Source organism: Myxine glutinosa, chromosome 7 (assembly GCF_964187855.1).
Source record: "Myxine glutinosa chromosome 7, kmMyxGlut1.1, whole genome shotgun sequence".
Lineage (NCBI taxonomy): Eukaryota > Metazoa > Chordata > Myxini > Myxiniformes > Myxinidae > Myxine > Myxine glutinosa.
The window spans coordinates 177394395-177413002 of NC_136267.1; the positions used below are offsets into that span (position 1 = coordinate 177394395).

General features: G+C 43.8%; 1 protein-coding gene across 1 annotated transcript in view; it reads left to right on the forward strand.

Moving 5' to 3' along the window:
* The window catches only part of LOC137431861 (corticotropin-releasing factor receptor 2-like), a 125826-nt gene that overhangs the window by 64233 nt on the left and 42985 nt on the right, over positions 1 to 18608 (forward strand). The window contains exon 3 of the mRNA XM_068123638.2: positions 879 to 998. Coding sequence (XP_067979739.1) covers positions 879 to 998 — 120 coding nt within the window. The remainder of the gene's footprint in view (positions 1 to 878; positions 999 to 18608) is intronic.

Here is an 18608-nt window from a genome sequence, read left to right on the forward strand (position 1 = left end):
CTGCCACATCTCCTCAATTGTGCTGCATTGTTTTACTATAGCCTTCCCAAAGGATTTCCCAAATGAAAGCCAAAACTGGTGGTGTTTGTGCGGGAGGCAAATGTCGGGAAAATGCTTCTTGTAATAAAAAGAATGTCTATTCACAAAGTGTTTTCAACACGGGTTAATGAGACAACAGTACTCCAATGGATCCAGCGCACAATGACAGTAAAATAGGGGAGGTAAGACACGAAAAACCAAAGTTTTGTGCAATAAACTATTCTCACTATGGTGCCAAAATGCCAGACTTGTACCATTAACAAATGAACAGGCGTGAGTTTTAAGTAATCATGAGTTGGAGTGCATGCCAGCTGGCACACACAGGGTTGGCGCCACACAGGGCGAGATGATGGGGATGAGTAAAGGTCACGACGAGGAGGCGGCGTGCCACCTGTTCTCTCTAGCGCGGTCCTTCCTGTGTGGGGGACAAAAACAGAGAGAGAGAGAGAGCGAGAGAGAGAGAGAGCGAGAGAGAGAGCGAGAGAGAGAGCGAGAGAGAGAGAGAGAGAGAGAGAGAGAGAGAGAGAGAGAGAGAGAGAGAGAATTGTTGACCTCACCTTGTCCAAAGCTCAACTCCCATAGATAGCAATGATTACCTTTTTGAGGTTTCTGGATTGTATTGCCTACAATGTATTGTCGTAGAATCGCATATGTTTTAATGTAGTTTTTCCCAAACCCTTCCATCCCACTCTCACATAATATCCCCCCATCCTCCAAATACCCCTCCTTTCGAAATGCAAATTAGATGGTGCAATGAAACAAGCACTACAGAAAATAGTGAAAATAGAACTTTAACGAAAAGAAAGACTGGATTAAACAGATTTATATTTTGTTTACAGGCCTCTTCTGCAACATCACACGGGACAAGATTGGCACGTGCTGGCCAAGCAGTTCTGCAGGACTCACTGTGGTTCAACCATGCCCCAACTACTTCAATGGCATCTACTATGACACCTCCAGTAAGACCCATGAAGTTGCCACACTATTTCTAAAACTGAAATGCCAGATACTGACCAACTTTTGCCATTTCATTACCAAACATTGCTTCAGAAGGTTGCTTTGCATTGATGTGCATAGTGTGTCATAACATGCAAACAAACTGTGTGACAAGCAGTAAAATTTTAATCCTGTACATTATATTTTTTTATAATGTTGCACATAGAGAGGATTACAAAGATTTTTTTAAGCCATTTCATTATTTGTTATTGTATTTTCACTTATTGTGCATGTAAATATTGCAATTTTAATGGTCAATTAAGTCAAATAAAATCTTTGAAAAAAAACTTTAAAGTTAAATGATAGAGCTATAATGGACATTCAAAGACTTCGAGAACAAGATGCATTGTTTCAAGAAATACTAATGTTATTGTCACGCGAATCCCTCTGGTTAACACTGTAGGACCACGGATGACCAAACGGGCTTTACTTGAGGCGACGATCAATTGCGGATTTGACTAGGCAGCACGGGAGGAAGAATGAAGAGGAAGAAGTGGCAAGCGCGTACCTGTAGATCCGACGGCAGCTCTTGTCCTGCAGGGGATGAACTCAAACGAACACAGGAATTTGGAATGGTAAAGAAAATAATACAAGGATTTATTTTATATATCTCGGGACAGGAAAACGCGGCGATAAATAAATGTCCTAATCGGGACGTCCCCGCGCCAGACTTAACAACAGGACAAAGGAATGAATGAAAGAAAGAAATCGTCATGTGGTGTTCTGTGGGTGTGGGCTTATCTGTCCGCAGTGGGTGTCCGTCATCCAACGCAGCTCCGTCCGGCTCTGATGCAGGCGCGAAGAAGGCCTCTGTCCGCCTTGCCCACGTGCTCCGCCAGGCCCCGAGCGACCCACCCAGCGGCACGCCCCACTCCAAGCTCCTCGTCGGTCGCACACAAGGTCCTGTTCACTCACAGCACCGAGCCTCGCTCCAAGGTCCGAGCACCGAGCACCAAGAACACCCCAGGGAAGCGAGGGCGAAAGAAAACCAGGGCAAAAACCAGCCAAGAGTCCAGCGCAGAGCAGCACAAGCATGAAGGGTCGATCTCCAACATGAAGCACGAAGGGTCCAGCGCGAACAGAACAAGAGAGTACAAAGAACCCCAGGAAAGCACAGAGAGGAAAATGGAAGAAGGGGCAATGCTGGCGAGCCAGCAGTTTTATCACTTGCCCTGTGACGTCAGTCCCCTCTCTCTCCAACCAGCGCGTTGACCCTCGTCTTCCAGAATCTTCTCACCGCGCTGGTGTCCTCTCATTGGCCGAGTGCTTTCCGCCCCCCATGTCATGCCACCCTCGTGGCCAACCACAAGTCCTTCTTTTCCCCCAATCATGGGGCATTTCTCTGTCCCTCCTCTGGACCAATCACTCTTCCTCCCATGCTCTGCCAATCAGCACCCTGTGGTGTTGCTCGCTCCTCCCCCTGGCCAATCAACAGTCCTCCTGGGCGTGGCTCCCAGCCTTGCTCAATGCTTGGTGCCATGGTGGTGTTGTATGCAGCTGCTTCCCACTGGTTTTTCCGGTCAGTCATTGCAAGGGGAGGGAATTTATTTAATGTGTGCACTATGGACCTATCGAAGTGTCTAAATGAGTGCGTTGCCATAAGGGGCACTGGGTTGGTGACAGAGGGGACGACAAACTAAGGAATTTTACCCATAATCCCTGCATTACTTAGCACGCCCCACCTCCTCGTGATGGGGACACCAATACAGCTTCTACCGACATCCGGGCTAAACACATAACTTATTACAGGTAGATTCCCTATCACGACAGTCGAGTTACCTACCTATACAGATCTATCTGGCTCTAGATATTCCTCTACCCAAATTCATAACATTATATTATTTATCTCACAATTTGCAAGTATGTATAATTTGGAAGAAAATACTTTTCAGGATATATACATACATACATACATACATACAAAGATTGAACCCCCTAGCTTGACGAGGAAGCAAGGCACAGATTGAGTCTCACCCCAGCAATTGCTTCACAACCTGTTAGCAACAGGTGTCGCCTGCCACGCGAACACATTGTCTCTGCCCTGTCACTTCCCTGACCAAGGTCCTTCTTGCCTGATTGCTCAGCTTGGTCGGACGGCCAGCTCAAGGAAGGCCAGCTCACTGTGCTCTTGGGAACTTTCAACACTAGCAATTGTTTTATACTTCCCCAGATCTATTCCTCCTCACAATTCTATATCGAAGTTCTCTGGACAGTTCCTTGGACTCCATGGTAGAGTTTCTGCTCTGACGTGCACTGTCTATTATGGGACCTTATATAGAAGGGTATGTTTCTTTCTAAATCATGTCCAATCAATTGAATTGGCCATAGGTGGACTCCAATCAAGTTGTCGAGGCATCTCAAGAATGATCAAAGGAAATTGGATGCTTCTGACCTCAAGTTGGAGCGTCATAGCAAAGGGGTTGAATACTTATTAGCATGGCCGAACATTTAAGATCTATACGTTTAAACTCAACAGGTCTGCCAGTAGCAGCACATTTTAACCCTGCTAATCATACAAAGGAAAATTTCCAGGTGTGTGTTAGTAAGGATTCAGTGATTTTGGATTTTCAGTGATTTAGATCGAAAGTGCTTAGATGTGAAAGTCATCTTTCAGCTTGGTACAATACACCCTCGAGTATTATTGTTACATTCCAGACTTTTCCTTATTCCAACACCTGATGAATTATTCACACACCTGTTTAGAATTACATAATCTACATTGCATCAGATGTTTTGGTTCCTCAGTGTTTTTGACAAAGGGTTATGCCCGAAAAGTCCACCATGTTTCTTTTTAAAATGGTGTATTTTTCTCCCTGCTATTTCACCTTCAGTATGACAACGACCTGAAGCAAAGTTCCAAAGCTACACTGGAGTGGCGAAGGAACAAAAAGACAAATGTCCTTGAGTGGCCCAGTCAGAGCCCTGACCGAATTCCAATCGAAAATATGTGGCATGACTTGAAGCTTGTTGTCTATCAACGTTCCTCATGGAACTTGTCTGAGCTTGAACAGTTTTGTACAGAAGAATGGGCAAATATTGCCCAATCAAGGTGTGCAAAGTTGGGAGAGACCTATCCCAACAGACTCACAGCTGTAATTGCTGTCAATGGTGCTTCCACCAAGTCTTAACTCAGGGGGGGTGGACACTTATCCAACCAAGATATTCTAGTTTTGTATATTTAATTAATTTTCTGAAATTTGTAGAATTTGTTTTTCACTTGGAAGTTGTGGGTAACGATGTGTAAATAAAGATGGAAAAAGTCTGAATTAATGCAATTTAATTCCAGGCTATCAGGCAACAAAAGGTGAAGTTTTTTAAAGTGGGAGTGGACTTTCTATAGGCACTGTGTATATATATATATATATATATATATATATATATATATATATATATATATATATATATATATATATATATACATATATATATATATATATATATATATATATATATATATATATATTATAAAAGGCAGTGTCCATCCGTCCTTCTGTCCATCTGTCTCCTCCATAACTCCAAAACCATGAAACCTAGTGGCCCCAAACTTTGCATGCATACATCTGGACCTCCAACCAATTGCAAGGATGAAAGCTGGGTGTTTGGGTGTGTTATGACATCCTTTTTGAAGATGATTAACGAGGCACTAACAAAAAAACAACCCGATGTGGTGGCTTATCAACATGGCGGCCCCCCATATTGGTCAGCCCTCTCACTGCACCTCGCTGGGTTCTTAAGCCGCCATTTTGTTTCGGCCTACTCAAATGTGCCTTGCCTTGGAAGCACTTTATGTAATGATCATTTATCATTACATAAATGAAGCAAATCATCAAAATCTGGAATCGGATATGAGGATTTGATGCTGTAGACTAAATAACGTCCAAATCTGGAGTGAAATCTGGCAAAATTTACCATATCTAGCGATTGGTGTACGCTATCCAGGCTGCTTTTGCAAACCATGATGTTACAGTAGACAGAGCTCCCTTTTTGTTTTTCCCAATCTGGTGGTTTACCAATATGGCGGACCACTATCTTGGTCAGCCCACTGCACCTCGCTGGGTTCTTAAGCCGCCATTTTGTTTTGGCCTACTCAAACGTGCCTTGCCTTGGAAACACTTTATGCAATGATCGTTTATCATTGCATAATTGAAGCATATCATCAAAATCTGGAATCGGATATGAGAATTGGATGCTGTAAACTAAATAATCTCCAAATCTGCAGTGAAATCTGACAAAATTTACCATATCTTGTGATTTTATAATAAGTTTATATATGCATTTATTTAAGCGAGGCTGTGATTCTCATTCTGGGGTTATATTTTTTTTATTGAACTTAATAATAATTTTTAACTTCATTCTTACTTCCATGGGAACAGCTTGGAGATGCGTTTTTTGAATGAAACGTTTTTGAATGAATCGTTTTTAGGAAAGAACACTTTTTTAGTGGTTGTGACTGCTGTTGCTTTTGGAGTCAATGCTGAAGTTAGAATTTTGCAGATAGGTTCGGATTAAGAGTTTGTGGAGCTTATCACATTGTGCTTTTTAACCCTGTGTGAAAATGAAATAAAGGGGTGGAGTGCGGAGGAGGGGTGGTTGGTGAGGGTAGGACCAGTTGCAACTGCTAAACCAGAAAGCATCTGAAAATGCAAAGCCCGTCCATGTCCGTTTGTTTTCAGACATCTTCTTCTTCTTCTTCTTCTTCTTCTTCTACCGTATTGTCCTGTTCACCGGGATTAACACCCCTGGTGACGAATGGCCGACTGAGCTTTACACTCTGAGGCGTTCAGTCCAACTGTGGCAGTGTTATTTTATATGTGCGAGGATGGAGGCAGCAAGGCTCTTACCTGCACAGATTCCACTGGAGCGTCCTCGAACCACGATAATCAAACCAGACCGACACGGATTTAAAATGCAACAAATAAACAGGTTTAATGAAAATAAATGCCAGTGACAAGAAATACACGGTAAAACTAATTCCTAAATTGGGGTGCCCCCACATGGACTCGGAAAACGGCATAAGGGAATAAATAAATGAAAAATAAATGTGTTTGTGTGGTGCGTCCGTGGTCTGTGGTCCTGCACTCCGTGGTCTCCTCAAGCGGTCTCCAACCCCGTCGGCCGCCGCATGGGTCCCTGGTCTGTGCGCGGGAAAACAGGCCTTGGCACGCAGCTGCGTTCACCCCAGCTGCCGAACGTGAAGCGAGCAGGCCCTCGCTCATCTCTCATCGTCCGCTCCACAAAGCACCGAGGTGAGACAGGAGAAGGATGCGTCCGCCCAGAGTGTCCTGCCCCAGCCATGAACCAAGAGCGCCAAAGTCCACAAGCTGCGACCGCCTGCCACGAACGTCGAAAACCAAGAGAGGAACAATAAAATGCATTCGTTCGCTATTGATGTCGGGACCAAGAGAGAGAAAATGGCGGTCCTCAACCTTTTTGTTCCCCGGTCTCGAACGTCATATGATGACGTCCATGCACGCTCCAATCAAAGAGTCCATCGTAACAGTCCATCGCCCCGACCAATCATCACCTCTCGGGGCGGGCCCCACGGCCCTGCTTGCTTGGTGTCCCGATGACTCGGCTGGTGGCGTCAGTACGCGATGCGACATCCGGCCTAACGGATTCCCTAATTAGTTACATGGAGGTTCATATATGGGATCCGTGGTTCATATATGGGATTACATGGTGACAAGGGATCCGAGAGGAAACTTGAATATCACTGTTTACAGGAAACCCACTCACACTGACCGGTAATTGGATTTTGACTCTTGCCATCCGATGGACCACAAACGAGTTGTTGTGCAAACCCTCCTGAAAAGGGCACGTGATTTACCATCGACAATCGAAGAAAAAAGGAGAGATGTAAAACATCTACAAGATGTGCTGAAGATCAATGGCTACCCGGACAGATTACTACCAAAAAGGGATGCGATCTTGGTGAAGCCTCACATCAGGTCTTTCCCACAGCAACAACCAAAAGGTTATTGTGTTTTGCCTTTTGTGCTGGGTGTGTCCCAAAGGATTGGCAGAGTTTTAAAATTGGCAGGTGTGAGGGTAAGTTACAAACCGATGCTCACCATGAAACAGGCATTTATGCATGTCAAGGATAAGCTTCCCAGGAATGACCGGGCAGGGGTGGTTTACAGGGTTCCCTGTGTTTGTGGGGCTGAATATATTGGAGAGACAGGGAGAACATTAAGACAACGGATCAATGAGCATCGCAAGGCCTTCGAGTGCAACTAACCAAAGAGATCTGCCATTGCTAAACATGGTCTGAAGGCTGGCCATGTTCCCCTATGGGATAGTGCCAGCATTTTGGGTGCATCCCCCAGTAAACGAAGAAGGAGGAATTTGGAGGCATGGTATGTGGAGGATTCTGTTGTGTCTCTCACAGAGGAAGCGCTTGATTTACCACTAGCGTTCAGCCCTCTCATGCAGAAACGTACCAGAGAAACTGCGTCACCAAGCATATAAATTATTACCTCGGTTGCTGTCACTTGGGTATACATTCTTACTTTATAGATTTGCGATATATCCGTTTCGCTCAATTCGTTTAAATTACCACCATCACTTGAAGCAAATAATAATGTTTGTTTGTTTTTTCATCGATTTATTTGAATTATGCTACGTTATGTTTGATTCAACGTGTGATTTAACGGTTGTTTTGATGTAACATCCCAATGTGTGGTTTCAGTTGGTTCAATGGTTTTGTTTTGATTTACAGTTTAAATTTGAATGGTATAAGTTGTTCCAGAATGGTATTGATTGGTGATTTCGGTGTCTGCACCCTTTTTTCCCTTGTATAAGGGAGGGTATAGAGTTGTTTTACGTTACTCTTGAGAAAGGTCAGTGGATGCACGTTTATCCGTGTTGTTGATCGAAACGTCGAGCAGTTGTTTATTTTGCTCATTAAAGGTTGGAGAACTCAAGATGGATTATATATATATATATATATATATATATATATATATATATATATATATATATATATATATATATAATTATATATATATATATAATAATAATTCATTTATTTTGTATAGCGCTTTTCATGAAGCCCAAAGGCGCTTTGACAGAGTGCAAAACATAATGCATAACAAAACATGAAAACAACAATTGCAAAAAGACAAGAATCAATAGGGAAATATTTAAAGCAAAAGGAGGGAGAAGGAGAAGTGATAGTCAGGGGTTAAATGCTGTGGGTTGAATGTTGAATGCAGTGTGTGTATATGTTATATATGTGTGTGTATGTATATATATATATATATATATATATATATATATATATATATATATACAGTAACGTGAAAAGTCACACACATATGTGTGTGTATGTATATGTATATACACACAAGTCACAGCGTCTGTCCTGTGTTGTCCTGTGTTGTGTTGTCTTGTCACTGAACTACTTTTTCAAACTTTTGTGAAATCGTACCAAACTTCTGGTATGCACATATCTCTCCCATCGGTATGTCCTAAGGGTATTTTTTTTGAAAAATGTTTCATTTTTGTTTTTTTTTTGGGGATTTTTTTTTTTCAACTTCAATTGTTTATAAAATGTGATATCACGTATATTACAAATACATTTGTGCAAAATAATTGTTTGAATTATGATTGGTTTAAATCATGACAAAACGGCAACTCGGGTACAGTCATTTATCTATATATCTACACATCTGGGCAGTGTCTGTGTTGTCATTTAACGACTCCCTCAAACTTTTGTTTCCGTGGTTGTGAAGTGTTTTTAATAACGTTGTGATGGTTTTGAATCACATGGTAGTGAGGTATTTATTATTACGTGGTGGTGAGGTGTTTTTAAATGACGTGGTGGTGAGGTGTTTTTAATTAGCTGGTGATGAGGTGTTTTGAATTACTTGGTGGTGAGGTGTTTTGAAATACGTGGTGGTGAGGTGTTTTGAATTACTTGGTTGTGAGGTGTTTTGAATGATGTGGTGGTGAGGTATTTTAAATTATGAGGTTGTGAGGTGTTTTGAATTATGTGGTGGTGAGGTGTTTTGAATGACATGATGGGAAGGTGTTTTGAATTACATGGGGGTGAGGTGTTTTGGATTATGTGGTGGTGAGGTGTTTTGAATTTGGTGGGGGTGAGGTGTTTTAAATTATGTGGGGGTGAGGTGTTTTAAATTACTTGGTGTTGAGGTGTTTTAAATTATGTGGTGGTGAGGTGTTTTAAATTACATGGTGATGAGGTGTTTTAAATTACATGGGGGTGAGGTGTTTTAAATTTGGTGGGGGTGAGGTGTTTTAAATTATGTGAGGGTGAGGTATTTTAAATTACATGGCAGTGAGATGTTTTGAATTATGTGGTGGTGAGGTGTTTTAAATTACTTGGTGGTGAGGTGTTTTAAATTACTTGGTGGTGAGATGTTTTAAATTACTTGGTGGTGAGGTGTTTTAAATTACTTGGTGGTGAGGTGTTTTAAATTATGTGGTGGTGAGATGTTTTAAATTACTTGGTGGTGAGGTGTTTTAAATTATGTGGTGGTGAGATGTTTTAAATTATGTGTGGTGAGGTGTACTCATCCCAAATTTCCAGTCTGCACCGACCCCTCCCCTAGGTACGTGGTGGTGAGTCTTTTCACCCCATAGCCTACTTCCTTGTTTAAAAAAAAAAAAAAAAAAAAAAAAAAAATTCCTTCTCTGTTCTTATTCTTTGTTCTCATTCGTTCTTATTCGTTCGTTCGTTCTTCGACCACGTGTTTCTCCCCCATTTCCCCAGATAGTTTTCACTGTTATTAACCTTAAAATGTTTACACTTTCCCCTCAAGTTCTGTATTCCGTTGTATATTATAACACCTTTTTCTTCTTCTTCTTCAAAAGGCTGCTTTCGACTTGCTCACCAAATCTATTCATCCCCCAAAAAAATTCCATCTCTTTCAGTGCCTCTTTTCTACATTCCCTAAACTCTCCTGCACTCCATCCTCCCTCAAGCGTCCTTAAACGTATTTTTGACTCGAAGGTCACAAGAAACTCATTTTGCAATAAATGTTCGTTTCCCATTAATCGTACACTTTCTAAAATCCAATCTCACCCCTCCCCTCCAAATCATCCCCATAACCCCTCCCATCCAAACCTTCCCCATCACCCCTCCCCTCCAAATCTTCCCCCTTGCCACTCCCCTCCTAATCCTCCCCATCACCCATCCCTTTCAAATCTCCCCCCTTGCCCCTTCTCTCTAAACTCCCCCCACACCCCTCCCCTCCAAGACTCCCCCTCGCCCCTCCCCTCCTAGACTCCCCCCTCACTCCTCCCCTCCAAGACTCCCCCCTCACCCCTCCCCTCCAAATCTCCCCCATATCCCATCCCTTTCAAATCCCTCCCCTTGTCCCTTCCCTCCTAAACTCCCCCCTCGCCCCTCCCCTTCAAATCTCCCCACCCTCATTTCTTCTCAATTTCCCCCCTCTCACTCCCCCTCCTCAAAGCGTCCTCCCTGCTTCTTCCCCCTTCCAACTCGCACCTCCATCTCCCCCAACCTTCTTCCTCGCTCTTCCTCCTCCTCAAATAACACCTCATTGTGCCTCACCCAATCACCATCAAACCTTTTGTCCGCCCCATCCTTCCCTTTCTCCGAGCTATTCTGAAATCTCTGACACACCTTCAACAGCTCTCCCTACCTCTTCCACCTCTTCCACATCTTACCCGACCCCTCCTCCCCCCTGTTCTGTATCCGATGCTCCCCCTTCCTCTTCATTAACGGTATGGACCTCAAACATCCGGGGCCTTCGTTCAAACTCAACTGATCTCTCCATACAGGTTGCTTCTGTCAAACCAGACGTGATCTGCTTAACAGAAACTTTCCTCCTTCATGATGTCTCTGATTCCTTAGTATCTCTACCGGGTTACTCCCTCCTCCGGTATGATAGACCTGAGCCTCGTCCTGGAGGTGGGGTTGCTATCTTTATCAAAAACTCTCTTCCTCACTCGCCCTGCACTGCACTCTCTCCACCTCACCCCCAGGAATACCTCTGGCTACGGCTTCCCCTTCGCTCCCACCTCTTGTTCATATGTGTGTTGTACTGTCCACCAAACAGTGATGACTCCATCTACATCTCGCTGTCTGATAATATGGACCAACTTCTATCGAATCATCCCAACTCTCTCTTCCTCATATGTGGTGATTTCAATTGTCACCATGCCAGTTGGCTGGGTGTGGGTACCTCTCTCACCAGCCATGGCTCCTCAGCAAAGGACTTCTGTGACTCACTGGGACTTACACAATCTGTCAATTTCCCGACCCGGATCTCAGTCAACGGAGCATCTTCTCTTCTGGACTTGGTTATGACTAACGTCCCTGAAAATGTCTGCTGCTCTTCTTCTGCTCCAATCGGCTCATCTGATCATGTGCTTGTTAAAGTGGACATCTCTCTGACCATTGTCAGGGAGCCTGCTCAGCGTCGCCGAGTCTGGCATTTCACTCAGGCCAACTGGCACGGTCTTCAAGCAGCCATCAATCATCTGCACTGGTCTCCCATCTCTACCACCTCTGACATCAACTCATCCTGGGAATTCTTCCAAAGTAAATTGCTCTCTCATGCACAGATTTATCCCATCTCGTCTTCAGTTGTCATACCCTTCCGCCCGTCCATGGTACACGGAATCTTGTGGTGAGGCTGTTGCCCAGAAACAACTTGCCTTCGTCTCCTGGAAAGCAAATCCAACGGAAGGAAATCTCATTTCCTTTCACAAACCCCGAAACAAGTGTGTGTCCACCCTCAGGAGAGCCAGGAAACAATATCTCTCCGTTCTCAAGACCGAACTCTCTTATCTGTCTCCCTCTTCCAAATCCTGATGGTGTCTGGTCAAATCTGTTTCTGGTGTTTGTTCCCCCTCCATCCCCTCCCTCACCTCAAACGGCTACACAGCTGACTCCGCACGTGAAAAAGCTGAATGCCTCAACTCTGTGTTTGCCTCCAAATCTTGTGTCTCAAACCCATCCCTCTCTGTACCCACCATACCCAGTCGTACCCAGCTGCTCCTGGACTCCGTGTCCTTTCCTCCTGACAAGGTGGAAAAGTTTCTGTCAACCCTCGACTCTGATTCTGCAACTGGACCTGACGGCATCAGCCCACGGGTCCTAAAATCCTGTTCTTCCGCTCTTTCACTCCCTCTCTCTGTTCTCTTCACCCTCTCTTTTGCTCAAGGTCAACTGCCATCTGCTTGGAAATCAGCCAACATGACCGCTTTGCACAAAAAAGGTGCAAAAACAGATCCTAGCAACAACAGACCAATCAGCCTTCTCCCAATTATCAGCAAAGTCATGGAATCCATCATTGCTTCGGATATGATATCTTTCCTCTTCTCCAATGGCTTGATCTCTGATTATAAATTTGGTTTCATACCAGTTCACTCGACTCTGGACATGCTGCTTCTGCTGTCTCCACAATGGATGGAGGTCCTCAATGCCAAACATGAAATTAGAGCTGTCTCCCTCGACATATCACGTGCCTTCGATACGGTCTGGCACCCCGCTCTGCTCACCAAACTCTCCTCCTTTGGTATCCATGGAAATCACCACGCATGGCTGGCGGACTTCCTCTCTCGTCGTAGTCAACGTGTGGCCCTGAAAGGGTTTCTCTCATCTCCTCTTCCTGTTCAGGCTGGAGTTCCCCAAGGCAGTGTTCTGGGCCCTGTGCTTTTTCTGGTCTTCATCAATGATCTCTCTGACTCTCTTGAAAATCCTCTCTATCTCTTTGCTGATGACTCCACTCTCTGCCGCTCCATTCCTCATCCCTCAGATCGGCAGTCTGCAGCCTCCTCACTCTCTGCAGACCTGGACAAAATCACAGACTGGGCAAACAAGTGGAACATGTCTTTCAATCCTGACAAATCTCACACTCTTACGATGTCTCTCCGAAAAGACCGACTGGAAAACCCTCCCATGTTCTTTCTGAATAATCCTCTCCAAGAAGTTCTGTCACTCAAGCTTTTGGGTCTCACTATCTGCCATGATCTTTCCTGGGAAAACCACATTTCCAAGCTGGCCTCCAAAGCCAGTCGCCGACTGGGCATCCTCCGTCATGCGAAGTCCTTCCTTGGCACACCAGAGCTCCTCACCACATACAAAGCTTTCATCCGCAGCTCAATGGAATACTGCTCTCCCCTCTGGGCTGGTGCTCCTGCCTCACACCTAGCTCGTCTTCACGCTGTTGAAACCAAACGTTCAGAATCATTGGAATCTCCCGCGATGACGCTATCTCCGAGGGCCTTTCACTTACTCGCCGCAGGCAGGTTGGTGGTCTTTCCGTCTTCTACCGACTCCTCTCCGGCCTTGCTCCCCAAGCTCTCTCTGGGCTCTGTCCCCCAAATATTCCTACAGGTCGCACAAGATCTGCCTGCAACCCTCTTATGGTTAAACTGCCAAAATCAAGACTCTCTGGTCACCTTCACTCCTTCATTCCTCTTTTCTCCCACCTCTGGAACAAACTCCCTCACTCTCTTCAATCCCACTCCTCCCTCCAGGTTTTTAAAACGGCTGTTCACCACCATCTCTTATCTTCCCCAATCCAAAACCTTGATCTTTTCTACCCCTGCTAATTTCACCCCAAATCCACTTTTTTGAGGTGACTTTTGTCTTCTTTCCTGGAAGTCCTTGGTGTCCTTGCATTTTATACCTATCCTGCCTCCCCCCAGGCCCTCTCCCTCCCACACATCTCCCGATGTCCCTGCTCTCAAATGTTGTGTTTGTGTGCTTCCTCCCCTTCTTTCCCCATCTTGTCGACTGCTCCCCTTTATATATACTTTGTTTGCTTGTTTGTTACCTTCGCAAAAGCGGAAGGTTATGTTTTGATCGCTGTGTATTTATTTGTATGTCTGTGTGTGTGTGTGTGTGTATGTTATTCGCATAACTCAAAAAGTATTCAACCGAATTGCATGAAATTTGGTGGGATGATTGGTTATTATACGGGACACATTTGATTAGATTTTGGGAGCAATCGGGTCAAAGGTCAAGGTCAAGGTCACGAAAAGGTCAAAATCGTATTTTTACCATAGCGCGGTCAATTTTTATCCAATTGGCATGCAACTAATGCCAAAATGTTCAGAATTCGATGCCCGATCTTGTGATATACGACATGACCCAGTGAAGACATTACCCTTGTTAGCGGTTGGGGGTCAAAGGTCAGGGGGGTCACGACCTTGCAAAATGTGCGTTTTTTGTCATAACTCGGTCAATTCTTATCCGATTTGCATGAAATCAGCACCAAACTGTTCACTGTTCTGTTCCCTACACTCCCATGCCAAGTACAGAACAGTAGCTGCGGCGAAGGTATGCGCTCTTTTGATTTGTTTCTTTGATAAATGTTAGCTCTTTCATGAGCCTCGACTCTGTATACAAAAAAAAAAAGCAGCCATACAGCGATCGGTGCAGCCGTTTGTGCGGCACCCAGGACAACAATATCGTCACAATGAACGTTATGCGAACGCGAATGTTATGCGGGAGTCCAAACCTGAGAATGCTGGAGATCAAAGCTGAAATTGGGAAAACGAAATAGCCTATTTTACTCCTGGAGATCCCACGATTATCCACCCAAAATATCGTTGCGATCGGTTCAGCAGTTTTTACGGTACCTTCGAACGGACAGACAGACAGACAAACGGATGGACATTTGGTGAATTATCATAAGATTTTCCAGTTTTTCCAAACACGATGGAATTATCATTTACCGATATGAACAGTGATGTGGCTTTTATTGAAATTCTACAAATACTGTTTAGATTTTGATGATTTGCGTGTGATATGATTTAACGGATGTTTATCTGAATCGTTTAAAATAAAAAAGCCTTCAATTTCTGATGTTTTACCTTTTCATTTGGGCCTCCCAATTGAAGCCCCGCCCATAGGGCAGGTACCGTTGCTAGTCGTAGTCATTTATGTTCGGCTAAGTGTGGTGCCATTCCCTACCTTGATTTGCAATTTGATATATTTTTTTAACCGTCAGTCAATATAATACTCTGCCCTTTTAGTCCTCTGCGCTCTCCAGGATGTTCTTCGATGTCCCTTGAAGATTTCCCTTGAAGTGGGGGCACTGTCAATGTTGCCCTTTTACTCTCCCTCACTCTTTAATGAGTCCAGATTTTGTCTGCAGAAAAATATTCGGCCTCTTCTCCTTCACTGAACAAATATGTATCGACTCTAATGGGTTTCAGGTTGCTTTTTGGCATTCATGCCAATACCGCAAAAATGTGCACAAATCTGAAGTTACAGTCACATCTAAAGTTAGATTTTTATGCCTCTGCCAACAAAGTCGCTGAAGGCATTATGTTTTAGGGTTGTCCGTTTGTCCGTCCATCCGTAAGGGCTAAACCTCGTTTTTCTCAGCAACCATATGTACGATTGTGACGAAACTTGCAGGGGAGGAGTGACACCCAACGCAGAATGTTTTTATGATAATTGTGACGTCATAGGTCACGTGGTATGGTAGCCATCTTGGATTAAAAGCAAATAATCAAAAAATTATTTCTCGGAAACCGCTAAATGGAAAAATTTGAATCTTCGCACATTGTCAAGTACTCCCAATGGGGAACAAAAGCATGATAATGACATCATAGGTGAAGTGGTATACCAGCCAAAAATGTTTAAATCAAATTCCTTATCCTAAAAATCTGAAATTACATGCACATGATCTATGAATTATTTGTATTGAAATATTAAATTTATGACATTATAGGTCAAATGGTTTGGCAGCCATATTGGATTGAAGGAAAATATTCAATAATTATATCTCTGAAACCACTTACCCTATCGATGCACATTTTACAAATATCATCTAACAGCACTGTTGCATATACAGACTTGGCATTTAATATAGAATATTTTTTTTGTGGGGGTGAACTGACTTTTCAAGATGTCTCAGAACCAAAAGTTCATTGGAATTATGTTGAAATTATTCTAGATTTTGTTAATGTGACCTTTAAAAGAAACAAAAACCACATTTGACATTTCGAAGCAAATAAATTGATCCTTGAAAGTGATGTAAACTGATATCGAACTCAATTCACGGACAGTACTGTGTTAAACTTCTGTGCGTTTTCCAGAAGTATCTCTTTATTTTGCACATTAGCCAAAATTTTTTTTAACAAAACCAAAAGTTAAATTACGACTGGTATTACGGACAGTAAAATTACAGTTCAGTACTTCGTGTAACCCCCACGAGCATTCAGGAGAGCGCGTACACGTTCAGGCATGCTGCTCACGAGATTTGCCAAGGTTTGGACAGGAATCGCTTACCATGCAGTTACAATAGCCTACTGCAATTCACGCACAGAGGCAGGCTGCTGGTCCAAGTTGTCGATTTGACGCGTTAATTCTGCCCACAGGTTCTCTAGCGGATTCATATCCGGGGACATGTCAGGCCACTCCATATGCTCTACACCACAGTCAGCAAGAAAGTGTTGGATCATGCGAGCACGATGAGGCCGTGCATTGTCATCTTGGAAGACAAAGTTTCCTCGAAAGGCTGCACGAACAAATGGAAGCAATGTTTCTTCCAGAATGGCCCTGTGCTTGAACTGGTTCAGGTTTCCATTCAGAACAACCAGGTCAGTTTTGCCCCCTGCATGAAAAGAAGCCCAAACGGTCACCCCACCACCTCCAGCTTGGACTCTTGGCACTATACAATCTTCGTTGTAGGCTTCCTGCACTTGTCTGCTCACTCGGACGTGGCCATCTTGACGATATACCAGAAATCTAGACTCGTCACTGAAGATCACGTGATTCCAGTGTCCTGGCTGCCATTGACGGTGCTCTCTGGCCCACTGCAATCTAATCGGCGCTGGCGGTGTTGTCTGGTCAGACGTGGCTTTCTCAGGGGACGCCTGGCACGATAGCCTGCTTGAACCAGTCATTGGTTGACTAGCCTTCTGGATACAGGCACATTTGTCAGTTGCTGCCACTCAGCCCGAAGCCGATTAGCTGACTTGGTATGGCCATTGCGGACTAACCGGTGCAGCTGGTGATCATCCCTCCTTGTGGTTCTGTGGGGACGTCCTGGCCTCGGTATTGGAGTAGGGACACCCCTCTGAGCATTTCGTTTCAGGATCTTTGACACCTGACCTTGAGTGATGCCATACTGCCAAGCAATAGCATGCTGTTTCATGCTGGAATTTCGTAAAGCCACCACTAAATGACAAACAGCATTGTCGACTTGACGGACCATCTCCAGGGGAAGCGGCAATAACTTTTGTAGATGTGCAGCAGTTGTTTTCCACTAATACATAACGCAGCAACCCTTATATACCCGATTGTGAAGCCAATCGTCGAATGTACCTGTCCATACATTTTGTCATGCCACCTGTGATATAATCCTGTTATTGACTTCTTGCTGCGACAGACAATCAGTGACATGGTTCTTTTAACAAAGAAATCACCGAAGCATAAAAGAAACTCACCAGATTGATATACCGAGTTCAGAAAGTAAACCCAAGTCAAGAAAAAAAAATATTCCATGTTAAATGCCAAGTCTGTAGTTTGAAAATGATGTCATAGATCACGTGGTTTGGCAGCCATCTTGGATAAAAAACGAACCTATCCGATCAACACGAAATTTCACAAACGTGATCCCCTACCCATACATATGCAGAGTGATGGCATCTACCCGTTGTGGGACTCTGCGTAGGCATATTGGCGACACAGTCGCATTGTTCTAGTTTTATCATAATTTATTTCACAAAACTTTTGATGAGACTTTTAATCTCCCACATAATCATTTTTAGTCCAATTTATTTTATTTCATTTAATTTGAAAGCTGTCTCTTGAACTTCCAGACCTCACCAGCAACCGTAACCTTTCCAAGGCCGACAGCATTACTTACCGAAGCGAAGCTGGCCTGCAAAGCCAGCCACAGACCGTGCATCCTCCATTGATCCAAGTCTTGCCTTTGAAAATCAGAGCTATTTATAGCCTACTGGACCTTTGTCCATAACTCAATGGAGTACTGCTCCCAGAAAGTTCCCCAGCCCCCAGCATCAAATCTGTCTCTCCTAGATGCTGTGCAATCTAAAGCTCTCAAAATTATTGGAATCTCCCATGATGAGGCTCATGGTCTCACATTACAGGCAGATCGATGGTTTTTCTGTTTTCTCCCATCTATTCTCTGATCCCAGGTCAAAAATCCCATAGAAAACCAATATGACAAATCCCATAGGAAATTTAACCAGTAGGATATACTGGTTTCAAGAAGGGAAGTGAAATACTGGACCAGTAGAAAATACCCCCCAAAAAAAAATATATGTCAATGGGACCAGTAGGAGACCAATAGAATACCAATATATGAATGAACAGGATTGAAAAAAAACAAATGACATGTGGGAAAATTACATACCCAGACCAGGAACCAAACCCAGGTCTTCTTGTGAACCATACCAGTGCTCTACCATTTGAGCTATCTGGCTTCTGGAGGGCAAACAACTTGATGTTATAAAAAAAAACATGGCTATAATTCCATTATATGTAGAACTGTGTGTTTTGTGTTTGTTTATAACAAAATATAATTAATGTATTTTGGTTGGTCTATGGGTTTTCAGAGCAGTAAACCCTAATGGTTTCTTTCGGACCAGTTGCA